The following is a 19,341-nucleotide window of genomic DNA, read 5'->3' as shown; positions in this document are numbered from 1 at the left end:
CTGTATAATAGATTTCCAAGGTCAATTTGGCACAAGGGTGATTGAGACAGGGCTTTAAAAAGAAATACTACCTACTATGCCCACTTCAAAACTATATTACTAAGGAAGCACTTTTGCCATATGTTCAAATATTTCAAAGGAAGATGCTAGATGATTTACAACTACTAAATTCTAGATGGCATAGTCAGCTCTGTTTTTTCATTGTCTACCAAAATTATTCATGGCACTGTTGAAATCAGCTGGAGCCATGCATATAAATGAGTGAATATATGTTTCAAGCTAGTGTTCTCCACATTCTTGAATGAAATTGTTTTATTATATATCTGGTGTCATATGTATGCAGAATAACAGTTATAATAGTTTTAAATGGTTAAATAGTTGTGTCAGACTTCTAGACTAAATGATTTCAAAATTATTTTAAGAAAATAATGAATATATGCTGTCACTTTTTTTAATCAAGAGCACAACCTAAGTATAAAAACTTAGCTTAACTATAAAGTCAAATTCTACTTTTTATATTTTCAGTATCTATCACAAAGCCTGGGTACTTAACAATGAATGTTAAAAATAAATGAAAATATAATAAATTAACTATCAACAATGATCTATCTTTTAATTGGCTCTTTTAGACAATAATCAGACAACCTGTGTTTTTTTATTACTTGATTTAAAAAGTCTGCATTTGGTAGGGGTACATTCAATGCTTCTTTAATCCTGGTGCTGATAAAGGCTAAAGCCTTTAGAGCTCACATGTACAAACCCTATGCCACATTAGCAGAATCTGATTTTGGATGTGTTGTAGAGATAACATCTCTCTCTTTCTCCTTCTCTCCCTTTCTTTTCCCACTCACCCACCCACGCATTTGTTGCTGCCTGCATTTCATTTAATAAAAGACCAAGCAGTGAGCAAGAAAGGAAGAGATTTCCTTGGGAAGGAACAGACTAAGGGCTTGCATCTCGTTCTGTCTCTCACTGGATCTTGGATCCTTAGTTCCTAAAAACCTGTACCGTTTTTCTATAAAATGGAGATGAAAAATATATACTTACCTAGGATTGTTATGAGGATTAATGATACAATGAATTTAAAGCTCACCTGACTGATAATGTACTTAACAAATAAAAACTGTTCTTACCAAAAAGTTGCTAATAATATAATTATCTAACACATGGAGCCATGCAAAAATCATGTTAGAAAAATAGCTAATACCGTGTTTCCCTGAAAATAAGACCATCAGCTCTAATGTGTCGTTTGGAACAAAAATTAATATAAGACTCGGTCTTATTTTGCTATAACATAAGACCGGGTCTATAATATAATATAATATAATACCAGGTCTTGTATTAATTTTTGCTCCAAAAGATGCATTAGAGCTGATGGTCCAGCTAGGTCTTATTTTGGGGGAAACACAGTACAATTAAAAAATGCTCATAATATTTTATTCCATTTCAAAGAATAGATAGGAAAGCACTATATTTGCCCTGAGGTCAATTTCACTAAAATATGCTTGAAAAAATATTGACGAGATAAACCAATATGTCAACATCCGTTCTAGGAATGGTGGAGATATAAATGATTTTAATTTTTTTATACTTTCCAGTATTTTCAAAATTTTCTACAAAAAATGTAACCCCCCCCAAGATTAGAATCAATTAGTGACAGTTATTATTTCACAAAAAATAATACAACATGTAAATTTATTAAAAGATAACTAGTATTTTTTTTACAATTAGAATGATAAGACAACATATAAACATTCCCAAGTGGAAATACATTGACAAAAATTTGCATTAAGTTCAAGAAGCTGTGAATAAATGCCTTCCTAAGACCAAGTTTTGATAGAAATATGGATTGGACTAGGACTTAGTAGATAAAAACAGAATGTGAGAACTTGGACCTAAGTAATAATATGTTAGATCTTTACAATACTTTTCAATTTAAGGACTTTGACATCGTATGCTTTTATTTGAGCCCCATAATAACTCTTTGAGACTAGCAGGTATTTACTTATTCTTACAGATGAATCTTAAACTTGGAGACATTAGGTAACTTGCCCAAGGTCACATACTTATTAATAAATAGAAGCTTAAATTTCAATCCAAGTAATCAAATTTAAATTCAAAGCTCATTTATGCTTCTACCATATGGAAATTATTTTACATTGTAAATTACAGTGCTAGGGTTCCAGAAGACCATGCCACAGGAGTGGTACGCCCCTAATTAAAGACCCATTAAAGAAAAGTTGGGAAAGTGCAACAAGCTATTAATCTATACCAAGAAAGATTTGATCCGTGATTCAGTTCAGGGCCTGAGTCATCTCTGTTCTCTAAACAGCCTAAGGAATGGTCTTAACTGCAGAACTTGAAGAAGGAAATTAATAGATGCTACTGTTAGTCACTAGGAGGAATAGAAATGATTCACTCAGTTTTCTTGGAAATAATAACACTCGTGAAGCCATTTTGTCCACTGGTGAAATCAAGCTTAAATAAGGCCTTAGAATAACCGGGTGGAAGAGAAGAAACAGAGCACGATAACCAGAGCATGGAATCAGCCTTAACAATTGACCAGTGCCAAGGAAATAAAAGAGAAGTGGGCTAGGAGAAGGAAGAAAATCTTCAGGAACTAAAAGACAGATATCAGTTGCCTCTCAAGGAATGGTAAAGATGGGTTCCACAGAGTAAGGAAAGGCAGTTTGAGGCAGTAGGCAAGAAAGAGCACCGCCAACACACGATAGAAATGCAAGTCCAGGTTGGCTGCTGACCAGAACCAGGGTCCAATGCCCCAAAGATCTCTGCCAAAAAGGTAAAGCTTGAAGATATATATATATATATATATATATATATATATATATATATATATATATATATATATATTCTGTGTGTGTGTGTGTGTGTGTGTGTAAAATAAAAGTAACAGTTATTAGAGTAACTTTATCTATTGTCAGATCAGATGTCTTCTCATTTGTTTTTGCTTTTTGAAACACTTAAGGGATCTAGTATGCCTTGTGGAGGCAGAAACAGTGGAAACATCAGTCGTCTCTGTTTGAGAATCTCTAGGATAGCCAGAGGAAGAGAGAGGAAAAGAGAACAAAATACAAGATGGAGAAGTGTTGGGTAGCTGTGAAAGATGATCTCCCGCTTGATTATTTTCAGCAAATGGGAAGCAGACATGAAATCTGAGCTACTCAGACGCTCCCCATAGACCTGACTGTAGTTTTACTTCAAGAGAAAGTAGCTGAGCCCTCAGGGAAAACATGGAACCTAAAAATATTGTAGAAATTATTAGTGTTCCTGACCTGCTTTCTGAACGCTATTCCCCTAGTCTGGGCTCAGGGTCCTCTCTACATGCCCATACCAGGCGATGGCATGCCTTTTACTAATTTCTGTCGTTTCATTTACTACACGTGCCTATTTATGTAAGTCGCCCCACCTAGACTGTGAACTCCTTGCTGACGTCATACTTGCTCAGTCCAGGGCATGGTGCTTGGGCATATAGTGATCATGTGTAGTGTGTGCCTGAAAGGTGAGTGATGAATGAGCTTCTGTATGTACAAGAGAGGCAGACAATGTGATAGGGATGCAATGATTCCCACATAAGGAATAGCTGGAGAAGTAGAAGGCAACGGGGATAACAAGAGAATTAAAAAAATTAGAGATGCCTTATGATGTTGGCCATTCCCAAATGGTAAGGGAAGAGGCACAGAGAGGGAAGGCACCACAAGTAACTTCATCAATGTCAATTATGCCTGTCTTGTACGTCAGGTTAGTAAGCTCCCATTGAGGAGTATAACAAGAGTAGGAGGATAATATGGGAAGGTGATATGGTGAGAGAGGGAAGGAAAGTTGTTTGCAACGTGACATTATGGAATGGCAAGTACCTGTTTCCCTAAAGTTAACCTGACCAAAGAGCTGAAATATCACTGCAAACAGGTACTAAACAACAAGCCCAACAAATAGCAATATTATTACACTGCAAAACCCAAAATGTGCATTATATATTATAGAACATGAACTGTACCTGAGATCTTCGATTTCTTTGATATAACTGTGAATCATATTACTAATTTCCTCATTTCCCTCACCTGCAAGATAAAATATGAAATTAAGAATTTCCTTTAAATTAAAACCAACAAAACAGAATAGGAGAGAAAATCAAAGTTATGAAAACAAAACAATAACGCTTTAAAACACAATTCATACAGCAAATTTCCTACCCTTAATTGCATGAGCAGACAGTAAGATAATGACAAACCAAAGGGCACATTTTGTGTCTGAAAGGATGGATTATCCACAAAGTAAGCATTTAACTTAAAATCACAGATTGTATGTACACCGACTGACATTCTACTTCCAGTATTTCAGGTAATTAATGAACACAAAGAATGTCTCCCGCCCTCTAGAAGTTAATCCCTCAGCCACTCCACCTGACATGCATACCTGCTCTGGCAAGAACTTGGTTGGCCTGATCACTAACAAGCTGTGTGATTCTGGTCCTCAATGCATCCACCGTTTCTTGCATGGCTTTAATTCTTATACGCAGGTTATTATTTTCAGTCTGTAGCATAGCATTCTCATGAAACATGTCATTGATGCTTTCCACACCTTCCTCATCAATTATTCTTTTACCCTAGAAAAGGAAGATATTTCCCTGTTGGTACAGGAGCCTTAAATACACAAGAGATTTGCTTAAAGATATCATGTTTCCCCGAATAATAATAAGACCTAGCTGGACCATCAGCTCTAATGCGTCTTTTGGAGCAAAAATTAATATAAGACCAGGTCTTATATAACGTACATAACATAACATAACACCAGGTCTTATACTAATTTTTGCTCCAACAGACTCATTAGAGCTGATTGTCCATCCAGGTCTTATTTTCAGAGAAACAGGGTACTTCAGTACTATGCAGTTCTACAACCAAGAGCCCTTTTGTTTTAACAGCCTCGAGGCAAAAGAGATTCTTTTCCCTCTACTACATCCCTCAATGGTGCACCTGTCACTAAAGAAAGTGATTGGGCAGGAAGCCTTTTGAAATAAGACATTAGTCAGGTAGACAGACGGAACATTATTAAAGGTTACCCACAGGAAAATGAGAGAATTGTACCTTCACAAGGAAGGACGCCACTATCAACACAGACAAGAGACTAGATCCAGAGACATACACGTGCAAGCCATCACAAAAGGGCATCATTGTGTTCACAAAATGTATCACAAAAGGCAAAGCCAAACCCATGAGCTTACTGTTTTGTACTCCATGAGCTCCATCTGAAGTCGTGTGATCTCACTACGGAGTGCATTGATTTGCTGACTAGCTCTGTCCTGATTGACCATCACCTTGTTCTTGATATTTCTAGCTCGATTGGCATATTTCAGAGTATTTAAAGTTTCCATAAAATCTCTGTCTGAAGGGCTGACACATGCTATCATGATTGTTTGGCTGAAAGTTACAGAGAATAATTAGGTTGACAGATAAAAGCAAACAGAACAATGAAGTAATCGTTTTTTAAAGTCCCGCCCTTTGAATAATATCTTCTCTTCAAGATACCAAAAGATTGACACTACTAACTTTAAAATAAAACCAATTAAAAACCCCCATGCTTTAAGACTATCTTAAGGAAAAAATATTTTGTTTGCTTAGGTAAAATTGTGGAAAATAAATTTATATTATCCTTTTTTGACCCATAATACCTTGAGAAAGTACAAGTGAATACAGTATTTATTTCTTACCCCTTTACAAAAATTTTTGATGCGATGCACACAGAATTCTAAAATTTAATCTATCTATAATATGACAAATTGAAATGCAAAAATCATTTTTTCATTGCCTACTGAATATTTCAGGATTTAAATTTTTTAATTTAATCACTCGTATCCTGATTTTTGTTGTCAGCAAAAAAATCTTGCACTAAATCCTATCACTTGAACAAGAAGAGAATATCCATATGTTTTATAATATAAAATCTTATCACTTAAACAAGAAGAGAATATCCATATGTTTTATAATATAAAATCCTATCACTTGAACAAGAAGAGAATATCCATACGTTTTATCATATAAAACATCATTTGTGATTGAGTGGTCAAAGTTCCAGGATTTCTGGCCAGATTACATAGGAAAAATGGGAAACATTACTTTATGATGATGATGAATTGTTTTACCAACTAAAAAATAGGATAGTGAAATGCTCAGCCGCAGCTATTATGTCTGTCAGTGAAACAGACAGAGAAGATTCTAATTGGCACTTACACATTAACTGAAAAACGTATAGAACTCCCATTGAAGAGGTAATTTACCGACGCTGGTAGGAAATTCATACCTGTGAATTCTAACCTATAACCTCCTATTCTCCTTTCCACTCCTGCCTTCCCCCGATAATCTCAATTTAGCACTCATAGCAACCCTTTTAAAAGGGGTCCCACTCCACCCATCTTTTTCCCTTTATCATCTGTTGCTCATCCTTACATACCCTCACTCTTACTATTATTCAAGATTCAACTCAGGTATCATCTAGTCTAAGAATCCAACCCTCAGTTTGGTTGCACTCTTTCTCTCTGCTTCCACATATTCTTTGCATATCTCTTTTTCATTGGCTATATTATTATTATTATTATTATTATTTTGAAATTTTATAGACCCCAATTCTTAGACCCTAAACTCCTAGAGGACAAGAATCATTAAGTTTTATTTATCAGTATACTTTGTGTAACATAATATTTGGAACATACTAGGGCATTAATCATTGTTTGTGGTATGTGTCATGTGTACATAATAATTATTTTTTTGGAGGTCAGAAAGTTATGATGATTCATGCATCTCTAGCTTTCTCTTTTGATGAAGAAGGTAAGGTATTCAGGAGAGGGTGATGATTACAGACACTGATTAGTGAACAGGCCTACTCAAAGTATAGACCCCAGTCCAGTGCCAATCTGCAAACTATTTGTTACCAGTTCACAATAAGTACAGAAATTGAAAGTAGGCATTTTAAACTTTTGCAACATTTGAGCCTGCTGTAATCAGTGAACTCATCTCATTGAATATAGACCAATTCAAGTGTTTTTGAACTCCCATAGTAAGTCAGAAACAGGGCAAGCTGAGTAGAGTCGTGCACAATATTAATCGGGGAGTGGGGGAGTAGAAGAACTTGCCCTTCACAAACATTTTGAAAAGCACGGGGATCGAGTGTTTAAGAAGAATGGAGAAACTCAGGAATGAGAGGAGCTAAGATCTGTGACGTAGGGATAAGATCACATATTAAATAAAACCCAAAGGAGACAAATTTCAAGAATGTTTGTGTTTATGAAAAATTCAAAGAAAACATTAAAGTTATTTATTTTTAAAGTTTATATAAAACCACAAGTCTGTTTTAAAGGAAACCATGCCATTTAAACATATTGTTATAACATATCATATTATACATTAGGGACAAAATACATCACAGTGTTAACAGTAGTTACTTTTAGGTAATAGAAATATAATTGATTTTTATTCCTACTTTATATTTTTCTGTATTTTTCAGAATTTTTGCTGTAAACTTGTTATGTTATACTAAATATTATAAATGTATGCAAGACATCTCTATTAAAAAACAAGTCACAAAATTATGCACATAAATATATGCAGTTTCTGTCCAAAAATATCTTTGATCTCATTTTTCTTTTAAGAGTAATTTATACATGCTTCACAAAATGAAGATATTTTGTTCTCCAAAGCTTATATAAAATACAATACTTTTGAAGAGTTCAATCTTAAAATTTTAAGCAGAAATTGATGCTCACTAGAGAGGGAACTGGGAGAGGTTTTCTTTTCTGAGGAGTTACCACCCAGTAAGGAATTGGGTGAGAAGCATTGAGACTCTTTAGCTGTAGCCTAAAACTCAAGAGTAATTCACGACCACAGTGAAAATATCTTAGACTGCTTACAAGGCAAGCAAATTTTCAGAAATATTGAAGTATTCAAAAGTATTGAAATTTGTAAGGGGACATTTATTATCTATAGGAAAGGGCTCCAATTTAGTAAACTTGAAAAATTTATATTGACTTAAAAAGCAAAAAAATGTGTCCTGTTATAATAAGGCCCAGATTGATATTGAAGGTCAGAGTAAAATTTTAAAAAACGGAAGTAGGAAAGATGCATGAATGTAAACAAAATTGCGCCCATACATAGGATATGCTAGAAGAGAAACAATTAAGACAATGCCAATATTACGAAAGAAGGGAGAAATATAAAAAAGATACTATACTGTTGAATTCTATGAAATACAACTTTATTTCTAAATCCATTCTTCAATTTCAAACCTAAATAGATTTGCTGTTATCAAAATTCTTTGAATAATAATTATTCAAAAAGTTTGCAAGTTTATTTACCAGATCATTTGTATCTTTTCAGTAAATATGATGTTAGACCATTGAAAACACTGTAAAATAGATTCCATTAATTGTAACAGAATAAATAAAAATGTAACAGTTGCCTGTAACTTGTTGATTTGTGCAATGATTCAATTTAAATGCCAAAAATGTTTCTACTTGTAAAGCCAACATGTTGATGTTTATAAAAAGGAATGCATTACAAAAGAATGTTTTTAACTGATGATCAGAATAAATCAAAATTATGAAAAAGGAGAAACATCAGTGATATTGGCAAAGTTTATAACCACCAAATACTCTATATTCATTCAATTGACATTTTAAAATAGTTTTTCCACATGTAAAGAAAATGTCTAAATTTTAGGAGACTTTGTAATAAGACATCAAATATATTTAAATTACTTTATATTTATTTAGAAGACAGCATTTATTTTTCAACAAAATTTTATAAGGCATATGCTATGTGCCAAGCACTTAAGCAGAAACTATGATAAAGTAAAAAAAGCACATGCTATGGACTTCATTTACAAGTTAAGTGACTTTGAATAAATTACTTAACCTCTCTGGATTTCAATTTCCTTATCTATAAAGTAGGAATAATAACATCTACCTCAAGGGATGTTATAAGGATTACGTGAAAGAACAACACACACTTTAGGTGCTTAATAATTATTAGTTCCTCATCCTATTAATTTGCTTTAGGATAAAAACAGTTCTTATAAATCACTTTACAAAGTTTAAAAATAATGAATAATTGAAATTCAGTAATATGGAGGATGATCATTTATGCATACCTGTTACCCCCAAGGGAATCCTGTAGTAGTCTTGTTAGCTTAGAATCTCTATAGGGGACATGGGTGGCTCTCTTGCTCTTGTCTCCCAATGCACTTATTACATTGCCAAGTGCCAACTAAAAGAGAGAGAAAAAGGAAAATCATAACAATTTACTAATTATAATACTTTTAAATAACGGAGGCTTATAGAGAATGATATGCAGACATGACAGAACTGAAGAGATTTGTTTGTTTGTTTTTTTACATTTATATTTTGAAATATGAAGTAAACTTCAAAGTTTTCTATATTAACTACTAAAACCTGACAAAAAAATTGACTAAAAGGTGACTCTAAATTTAGTAATATATATGTGTATATATGTATATGTGTATATATATATATATAACTATATTTAGAGTATATGTGTATATATGTATATGTGTAGTTATACACATATACATGTATATGTATATGTATATATATACACATATTCATATATATATATATATATTCAAAATTCACAAATACTTATACTTCTACTCAGAGATTTTCTTTAGAAATAGAAATAAGATTGGCAACTTTCAAACATCCCTAGAATTATCAGAGCATCAGGTTGGGTGCCCAGAAAATTGTCAATTCATGTTGCAAATTGTTCCCTCAATGCATTGAAGAAATGAAATGTTTATATAGTTTTAACAGTTTCATGAAACTTTCTTGTTGCAATATAACTCCCTTATGGGAAAACAAAATCTGCTTTAACCAAAATAAAAATATCAATATGATTTCTCTGAACAAGTATAACTGTTTTTAGAAACACAATGAATCAATGTGCTAGGCATCCAATATTGAAAAAACTAAGTCAAATTACAGAACTCTTTAGTCCCTCCACCTGCCACCTCTACTGTTTTTCTGTCACTGAATTAGCACCTACAGCATAAGTGTTATCCTAAATGTTGGTCACACACCCCACTTCAGTAATACAAACGTCTATAACCACCACTTTGTGCGGGCCAATGGATCATGCAAAGTGTGGCATCAGCATCACCCTGTGTCTCCGTTCCCCTCTTCCAGAGAGGCTACAGTTTTAACCACTGGCCACACTGAAACTTTACCAGAGATGTCTGAGCAAGCTTCAATAGCCTAAACAGGAAAACACACCCATGGCTTTTGTCTTTTCCTAACAGCACTAATGTAAATACCACCATGATTTTATCTCCTAAGAAATTCGGAACAATACACAAAGTCCAGGATCCAGGTCACCCCCTTTAACACAAAATTCAACCATATGGTAGGAGCATCAAGGCGGGTATTGGAGTTAGGAGGTCTGGCTCTCTCTAATCAGCCTTAGCCCCCATCATGTAGGAGCAAATAGTGGGCAATAACAAAATAGGAGCATCTGATTGGAGCCCTCAGCTCTGGGATGGGAGGGAGGGACGCAAAATAGAAACATGTCCTGATGTTGTCAGCATCACAGAACTTTAGGGATGTTGTTACTTTTATGAAGGAACAAGTGTCCAATTTTATAATGAAGTCAATATGAAGAAAAGTTTTATTACACATAAATCTACTCTAAAACATTTTCTTCCATATAACAGACGCTTTATGCTAACAAACACAAGGCGTTTTCCAATTAGAAACACCACTAGATGGCATGGTATTAAAGTTAATTCTTACTGTAATCTAGAAAAGTTCTCATTTTGAAACAATCTACTAAAAAGTTGACTATAATTCCCAAAATTAAGTGACTGTCATAAAATGTTAGCAAAAAAAGCTACCTGTAAGTCACCCCGTGAAATCACTAATATTCAATGCTGATTTTGACAAAATACTTTTAAATGCAGAATTTTTAAAATCATTTCTTCTATATATATTGTTTTTCTGCACATATCATAAAATTTAATCCAATGAAATGTACATACATGAAAGGTGAAGGGATTAAGAAGTACAAATTGGTAGTCACAAAATAGCCACAGGAATGTAAAGTACAGTAGAGAGAATATAGCCAATAATATTGTAATAACTACATATAGTGCCAGGTGAGTACTGGACTTACTGGACGGATCACTTTATGGGTTGTATAAATGTCTGGCTACTGTGCTACACACCCAGCACTAATATAAAATAATATTGAAAGTCAACTATCATTGAAAAATAAATAAATCTACACACATAAAAAAAAATGGCAATGTGAAAGGATAAAACATCCTGCAATGTGAGGAGATCAAAATTCAACGCATTACACCTAAGTTTTCAATTTTACTGTAACTTCCATTTCTCAGCTCATCTCATGAAGGACTTCCCCTTGGGTACTATGTATTACAAAAGAGAAAAGGTCACAGAAAATTGCAGCTATATTCTCAGTGCAAAGCCTTGGTCTTAGTCTTACAAGCCCACAGTTGATGGAAATGCCTTCTTTGGCCCTCTCGCCTGTGGCTCCTGTACGCTTCAGTCGCTCGGATCCTGCCAGATCAACAAAATGGAACTTTGCAGTCAAGGTTTCAAATTCACTCATCTCTGATGATTCAGAAATCACCTTGTTATCCGTTGCATTTTCCTGCAATTGAGGAAAATAATTGAAAATATTTTAATAATGTGACACAAAATATCCTCCAACCCCACTTTTCCTTCAATATATAGATATATATGTAGATAGATATATATATAGATATATATATATATATAATTAAATATATATGTCTCCAAAAATAGGCATGTAGCCAAATAACTATAAATGCAGAAATGTCCGCTGGCAATGAGAAGCTTCGACAAAGTTAGAATGAAGCTTATGGTCAGAACCCAGGTGTTATCAGCAGAGGCTTTGCTTATGTCGCCCACAGTCCTCAAAAGCAAAGGGTCTCAGGAGATTGCATCCATCACCATATGACCACAGCTTGATTTCTGTTTGATTTCTGTTTGCTGCAGACACACATCCAATTTTGTATTTCAAAGTCTTACATGGTTGGCCATCTTCAGCTTAAACAGAGTCAGAGACTTCTCATTAGGAAAAGGAATGATTAAACAAACTAAATTTGGTTCAAATGTACTTTTCTGGGTTGTGTGATTTTAGAGATATGAAGCCTGGAAGTTTAAGAAATTAGAGCTAATAACTCACAGCATCTATTTGAGGACACATTCTGGTTTGACACACGTGTATGGTAAAAATGGCATGTGAACGAGAGCTCTGAACATTCATCTGGGTACTAGCAGTGGTCCGGGATAAAGCACCCAGCTTCAAACACTGCATCATCTGGAAAAGGGGGGAAAAAAGGTCTTACTTGAACAATACTTAAACAAGATACCATACACTCACAATCTGAGCTAATGGCTAAAACCCACCATATTAAGGGATGTAAAGGATGTGGAATTTCGTAACATTTTGGTTGCAGGCACATTTTTAACTGATCTTAGTATAATAGTGTATTATTTTTTTAAAAGGAGAAAACACTGAGATTCCATTGTTTGCCATTTGCTGACATTTGCAGCTTCCATTCCAAATTGTTACAGTAGAACACTTTGGAACAAACTGAGCAATCATTTTAATTACTCAGGCTCTTCTGTATCTTCTGTTGAAATGTTTTTTTGGTAACTTTTCTTAACAGTCTCCTTTCAGGAGCCATAATACAGTCAATGTGATAGCAAAAGATACAAAATTATTTTTTTTCTGGTCCTATCCTTAACTTTCAGTTTATCTCTTTTTCTAGCTGCAAAAGAAAACTATAAGCACATTGCCTTAGATTCTTTTGATGCTAAGATAAATGAACTGGCTTTATCATAACTGTAACATTTTTAATAATAAAATCCTGATATAAAAAATATGAGGGAAAAAGACAAGATTTTTAACTCCATGTTACAGTTAAGGATATAAATTTCACATTATGATCTTAAGCAAATTATCAACAAAGCTGAACATAAAATAAAGCCAAATATGCTCTATTTTAACAGTAACATAAATGTCACCTCTGATTCTGTATTCACAGTACGTGTTGTGACGCCCACAGTATAAATGCCTCCAGTTGAATCTTCATGAATTCTTATATTTGATTTTTTATTTTTTGCATCAATATCACGTGTGGTATCAAATAAGTCAAGGACCTCTTCATTATATAGCTATAAAAAAGAAATATTATAAGTTTTAATTTAGAAGAAATTGCCTCACGGCTGTAATAACTCACATTGCATAATGTTATCTTTCAAACAAATCTTAAGAGTTCTCCAAAACGACGTATTTCTTCATAATAACAGATAAAAATGAATGAGGCTATTATTATTACAAATACAAATAAAGGCCACATTTCTTCATAAGAGTAAGAACAGTGAATGACTTAATCATGACTAATGAGTTGATAGATAGCTAAAATGATCTACTAATCCTTTGCAAGAGATAAATATTTATAAACACAAGCAAACTCTAAGAAATATATACCACATGTCGACAAACCCTGTGTTTAGAGATTTTAAGAATTTTTACTACTTGAACTAAAAATATATTTCCTACTGCCTTACAGTCTTTCTTAATGTATCTAAAAATTAATACCTAGTGTTTTTGCAAGGTCGGAAATGATACTAATGTTTCCGTATCAACAGTGGCTGACAAGACGAGGCTACTTCCTAAGAAGAGGGTGCACACACCTATTTTCCTATCAATATGCTGTAGAATCACAATGCCTAACAATATTTTGGAGGCTGAAAGGGAAGATAGAAGAACATTGTTTCTTTCCTTTTTTCCACCATTAGTAACCTTGCTTTGGGTTTCTACTAAACTGTGATGTCCATGAACACCAGCCATAAGATAACCAAGGTTAATTTGAATTGGTTTCTGCATTGTGCTATATAATGTTGAATAACATGTTTCATCAATGACCAAAATGATAGATCCAGACTCGAACTAGACTAGAACACTCTTTGGACCAAGCATCCAGAATTATAATGTCACTGTCCACCTAACTGCAATACTGCTCATGTACGAGATGTCCTCTTATTATCACGTCCCTCCCACCAGACTAGACTTCCCTAAATTAATCCAAAACTGCCCGAACCTTTGGACATTGCATCAAAACACCTGCCTATCCTTGCAGGAATACCAGCTTTGGCAGCCAGATTTGTGGCTTTGCTACAGCCTCAATCCTGTTATTCCTCATGTTCTCCCCCTCCCTTTTGGTCTTAATCGCTGAGTTGCCAGCACTTTGTAAGCCTACCTACAGTACAACAGTAATTATAGGATAAAGAGAGAGTCTGAAATAAACAATATTAATTGTTTTTTTCGATGGACACTGGTCAAGGGTTTATAATCTTAAAAGCCAACAAGTAAAGAATATTTATTACCTATTATCTATTCTTACTACTACTACAACCTATTATCTAATGTTAATTTGCTCAAACATTTACTGAGCGCTATGTGCAAAGCGCTATACTACAAGTCAGAAGCATAAAATCATACAGCCTATGGCCTTAAGGACAAGATTTAAAGGGAACTAATGACACCATCAGTCTATTACCTCTAAGAATTGCGCATTCACTTTAAAATCTGGAGGAGGAAGTCCACTCTTAATTGCAGTATGTTTTTTTTCTTCAATGCTCTTGAAAAGGTGTTTAACAGCACGAGAAATAATACCCTGTTCTTCCTCAATGATGTTAACATCAAATCCTGTTCCCATGGTGTATGTCTTCCCAGCTCCAGTCTGAATAAAAGAACAGAGAAAAATGTGTGCTTGATCTTAACAATATCACCTCAAGTAACAAAAATGAAAATGTGACTGAACTGACACTTCTGCAAAGTTACAACTTCTATGAAAATAATTTGGTACTTACTTGTCCATAAGCAAAAACTGTAGCATTGTATCCTTCAAAACACCCTTCAATTAGTTTTTCTATACATTGAGTGTAGATCTGCTCTTGCTGGGATTCAATGTCAAACACATAATCAAAAGTAAAAGCTTTATCTTTCCCTAGGAAGACCTGAGGTTCTCCTGGTGTAACAGATGTACAAATATGGCATCCTTCAATCTTTTCTTTGGCAAGTTGTGGTCGTATTCTGTGAGAAATAATCAGGAGAAAATAAAATAAAACAAATGGAAAAAAAAACACACTGAAGAAATAGGATTTAAAAATCCCTGACCAAATCTTTTAAAAATATTAATATAATCTACTATCGCTCCTTCAATTGAAAAGTTTAAATAAATTAAATTATACTGAGTTCATTTCAGGATCAGTTACTAAATCCTAAATGATCATGAACAAAAGTAAATTAAATATTTTTGCAGGTGAATAGTTTTTGACAATTCTGTAAGAGGTAAAGAATCAGTTAAATAAATTCTGCAACCAAGATGCTATTTGATGTTATTTTTGTTTTAGATTTCTTCTCTTTATTTCCAGGAAGGATGATATCCAAAAGTAAGAAATTAAGACATAATATTTATCTTGATGCCTTTACACACTTTTTTTTGCAAACTCTTCACCAATGGTTTCCAAACTTATCAGACCATATCCCTCTGTCAGCTTAACATGTTTAAGCATAATTCCACAATATATGGGAATATGTATTCATTTATAAATGATATGCATATCCCATATTGATTTGTCATACATTATGATACACACAAAAGCAGAATTTTGGAAAGAAATTAAAAATAAATACAAATAGAAGTTCCAGTATTTTCTCTCCAAAACCCAGTGAATCGTCATGTACATCTCGGAGGGTGTCCTCCCTCCACTTGGAAGACCACAGCATTATATCCACCCTACATCCACCCCCATACACTTCAGCTTCTAGTACCTCGCTCTTCTGCCTTCTCTTCCTAATTTCAAGGCCTATTTTTATTTTCAAAGAAGGGAAGTAAATATGGTGACATATTGCTACCAGAACAAACCAAACTCTGGCCCTCTTCAAGTCACACAGTCAACAGGAGCACCCCAGACACAAATCCCTGATTTCCTGTACCTAGGTTTTTTTTAAGAAGCTCCTATTTGCCATGAAGGAGAAGCTGTTTCAGGAAGAAAATAAAGACAACCAGTGATGTAAAATATAAAATGATAAAGACCAAGCAAAGAAATAATTTTAGAGGGTTCTGATTCCACATTCTTATTTATTGAGATATAAAAACTGAGATCTCTGGAAGAGGAACCAGTTCATCTATTCACGAAAGATAAAGCCAAGCCAAGACCAAACTGAGATCTCCTGAGTTTCAACCCTTTCCCATTCGTCAAGAGGGAAGATCAATGGAAGGACAGGAAAGACAATACTGAGAAGGCACAACATTTCTGCAACTCTGGTTATCTAAAATAGAATTCTACACTACCAAAAAAAAAAGTGTTAAGAAAAGAATACCTATGCAATTTTTTTTCTTTAATAAAATCTTCAACTGCATGTATTTGTGTTACTGGAACGCAATAGTCAGCATGGGGTTGGCTAGGTACTGTGGAAAGAGCAATAAAGTGACCATGAGAGGACCTGGGTTCTGTTACTTGTGTCACTCTCACTTTATCGGCATCACACGGTCTTCTCTCAAAGCTCCAATTTCCTCACGCATGGATAGAAACTATCGTTTCCAAGGTTTCTTTTAGATCTAACATTATCTGACTGCAGGATCGTTTATGATTAAAAAAAAGGAGGGGAGGGAAATATTCACATACTGTTATAGAGAAAAATGATATTATAACAAATAAAACAAAGGGTTTCTTATAAGAAGCTATGTCTATGGACTGAAAAATAGCCCATGGTAGTACCAGCTTTGACTTTCTGCTTCCACATTTTCTTGATGCGTGGTCTTTCTCAAGATTTATATTCTCTTCTCTCTAAACGCCTCTTCTCCTATCTCACTTCCTCCAGCCATGGGGAGGAAACCATAATAAAGCTCCATCCTCCTTATGAGAATCACTATCCCAACTGTTGCCAAGCCAGAAACGGGAGAGTCAGCTTCAACTACTCCCTCTTCTCTATTCCATCTATGTAACCTATCTCCAAAAGCTATTAATTATGTCTGAAATAGCTCTTAAGCCCACCAGTTTGTTTCCTTCCTTGCCAACACCACCGTTATCAAGGCCACCATTATTGCAAAAGTCTCCTCACGAGTCAGCCTATGTGAAATCTTGCCCCCTCCCAATCTGTTTCACACCCTGCAGCATTAGTCATATTTATAAAATATGAAGTTGATCAGGTCACAGTCTTGCTTAAAACCTTTCAGTGTATCTCTAAATCTCTCTGCAATCTCTTCTCTTGCTATGCTCCATCTTTACATTAAAGGATTTTTAGTGGTAAAGGTTGATTTTCACAAGTTTCCCTAACAAGCTATGCCCTCTCTAGCCTCTATGCCTTAAACTATGCTGTTTCCTTTCCCCAAATATTCTCCTTCACTCCTTTTCCAACTCCTTTCCAGTCTCAACATCTCATGTTTTTCATCTCTGTTTAGATGTCCCTTCCTTAGGAAGCTGCCACTAACTCTTTGCATTCCAACGTAAAGTCCTATCACAGCCCAGGCTGTTCTCTTTCCCAAAAGCTTCCTCATTTACCCCAGGATTCTGCTTTCACCCTGCTTGATAGATGGCTACACTGTGAAGCTTAATAAATGCCATGTAATAGCCAGATTCAAATACCTACACTGTTTAAATGAAAGCAAGCCCTGGGCTACTGTTTGAAATCAGTTCCATGTTAATTTTAAATAAATGATTATAAACAATCGGCTAACTTATTTGGCTATTAAGATACTTTCAATTTCATTTCCTCAGAACAAAGAATAGGTGCCATTTGAATTGCAGATACGACAGCCAATTTTAGAACACCAACTTCACTCAGAACGTAATGTCCTAACCTTTGTTCACCTGATTATTATCCTTGCTAATGATGATGAGGACTGTGCTTGAAACATGGATGACATGCAATTCCATCCATTTGCATGGGTGGGGACAGAGGCTTTAAAAACCAACAAGAGGGGCAGAACCCATTTCTCCTCCATCCAGGCAATGGCAGTTTCTCAGCAGATCTGAGAAACTCCCACCTAGGAGCGGATGGTCTCCTGCACATAACCCTCCTAGATTCTCCTATAACTTAGACTCACAAAAGACAGATTAACAAAACAAAAACAAACTGAAGTTTATTAATGTATGTAACACGCGCGCGCGCACATGGGAATGAATAATCAGTGATGAGTAACTCAGAGTGTGGTAGAACTTGGACTCATAACACATCTTCACAAAAGGAAAAAGGACCTTGAGTTTCTAGGACAGCAAATTGTGGGAACATAAATACTATGGGGAGGAACTAATGGAAGATGAGGGCTACTTAGTAAAGTTTATTAGGGAGGTTCCTCTGGTGCCATATCCAGTAATTAACTTCTTCTGTCCTTCCTGGTAGAGGGGAGGGGGAACACCTTTACAAATGTATGTCCTGCTTTTAGGCAAATAGGGGGAGGGAAGAAATATTTTCTTGGGCATGCTTCCTTTTAATTGCCTTCAGCTCAAAATAATCCTTATGTCAAAGTGGCATATTTAGGGATGGCGCATTCTACCTTTTAAACACGTTTCTCAACTCTTTATCTGCAGTTGGCTTTTGTGACATCCCTTCTGTTACTGATTCTGATTTATAAACCCATCTTTTTTATCTTACACTTCATACACCAGCTTACCTTAAAAATGTCAGTGTTTCCCCTCAAAAAATGTCCTATGTAGCATGATCTCCAAGATTTTCCTAATCTGGATTCTACCTGTCTTTCCATTCTCAAATCTAGTCACATCCAACCACATGAAACCACTGATTATTTCTTGATCAACTTCTATACTTTTATTCACCATGCCACTGTACATGGTTTTCTCCCTGCTTAAAATGCTGGCCCTCCATTTCTCTGCATAGAAACCTCTTGGTAGTTCTTCAAGACTTAGCTCAAACATCAGTACATACCTTTATAAAGCTTTCCATCCCCACCCCAAGCTTGAATTAATCTATGCGGTTTGTATATGATTTTAGAAGAGTAGATATCAAATTGAATTCTTGTTACACTAGTAAAGAATTCTTTATGGACAGAGAATACATCGTATTCAATCATAAAACAGAGTAATTCAACAAATTTTTACTTATTGAATCCTATAAACTGTTCCAGTTAAGGAGGCAACATTCCAATGGAATTACATTCCAGGTATGTAATTTTCATGAAAAAGTAATTTCTGCTCCATCATTTTACTCTGTTACTAGAAATTTGATCTTGAACAATCATTTA

At 34.8% G+C, this 19,341-nt stretch overlaps 1 protein-coding gene across 11 annotated transcripts in view; it reads right to left on the bottom strand.

Annotated features, from left to right (window-relative positions):
- Window positions 1-19,341, bottom strand: part of KIF21A (kinesin family member 21A) — a 132,815-nt gene that overhangs the window by 51,662 nt on the left and 61,812 nt on the right. For all 11 annotated transcript variants that reach the window (XM_019736418.2, XM_019736489.2, XM_019736430.2 and 8 more), the window contains exons 2-10: window positions 14,945-15,167; window positions 14,632-14,814; window positions 13,094-13,243; window positions 12,249-12,383; window positions 11,523-11,690; window positions 9,157-9,272; window positions 5,240-5,435; window positions 4,435-4,624; window positions 4,016-4,079 (exon numbers count right to left, since the gene is read on the bottom strand). In XM_019736418.2, the coding sequence (XP_019591977.2) occupies window positions 4,016-4,079; window positions 4,435-4,624; window positions 5,240-5,435; window positions 9,157-9,272; window positions 11,523-11,690; window positions 12,249-12,383; window positions 13,094-13,243; window positions 14,632-14,814; window positions 14,945-15,167 (1,425 nt within the window). The remainder of the gene's footprint in view (window positions 1-4,015; window positions 4,080-4,434; window positions 4,625-5,239; window positions 5,436-9,156; window positions 9,273-11,522; window positions 11,691-12,248; window positions 12,384-13,093; window positions 13,244-14,631; window positions 14,815-14,944; window positions 15,168-19,341) is intronic.

Source organism: Rhinolophus sinicus, linkage group LG02 (assembly GCF_036562045.2).
Source record: "Rhinolophus sinicus isolate RSC01 linkage group LG02, ASM3656204v1, whole genome shotgun sequence".
Lineage (NCBI taxonomy): Eukaryota > Metazoa > Chordata > Mammalia > Chiroptera > Rhinolophidae > Rhinolophus > Rhinolophus sinicus.
The sequence above is the reverse complement of the archived record's forward strand: the minus strand, read 5'-3'. Positions and strand labels throughout refer to the sequence as shown.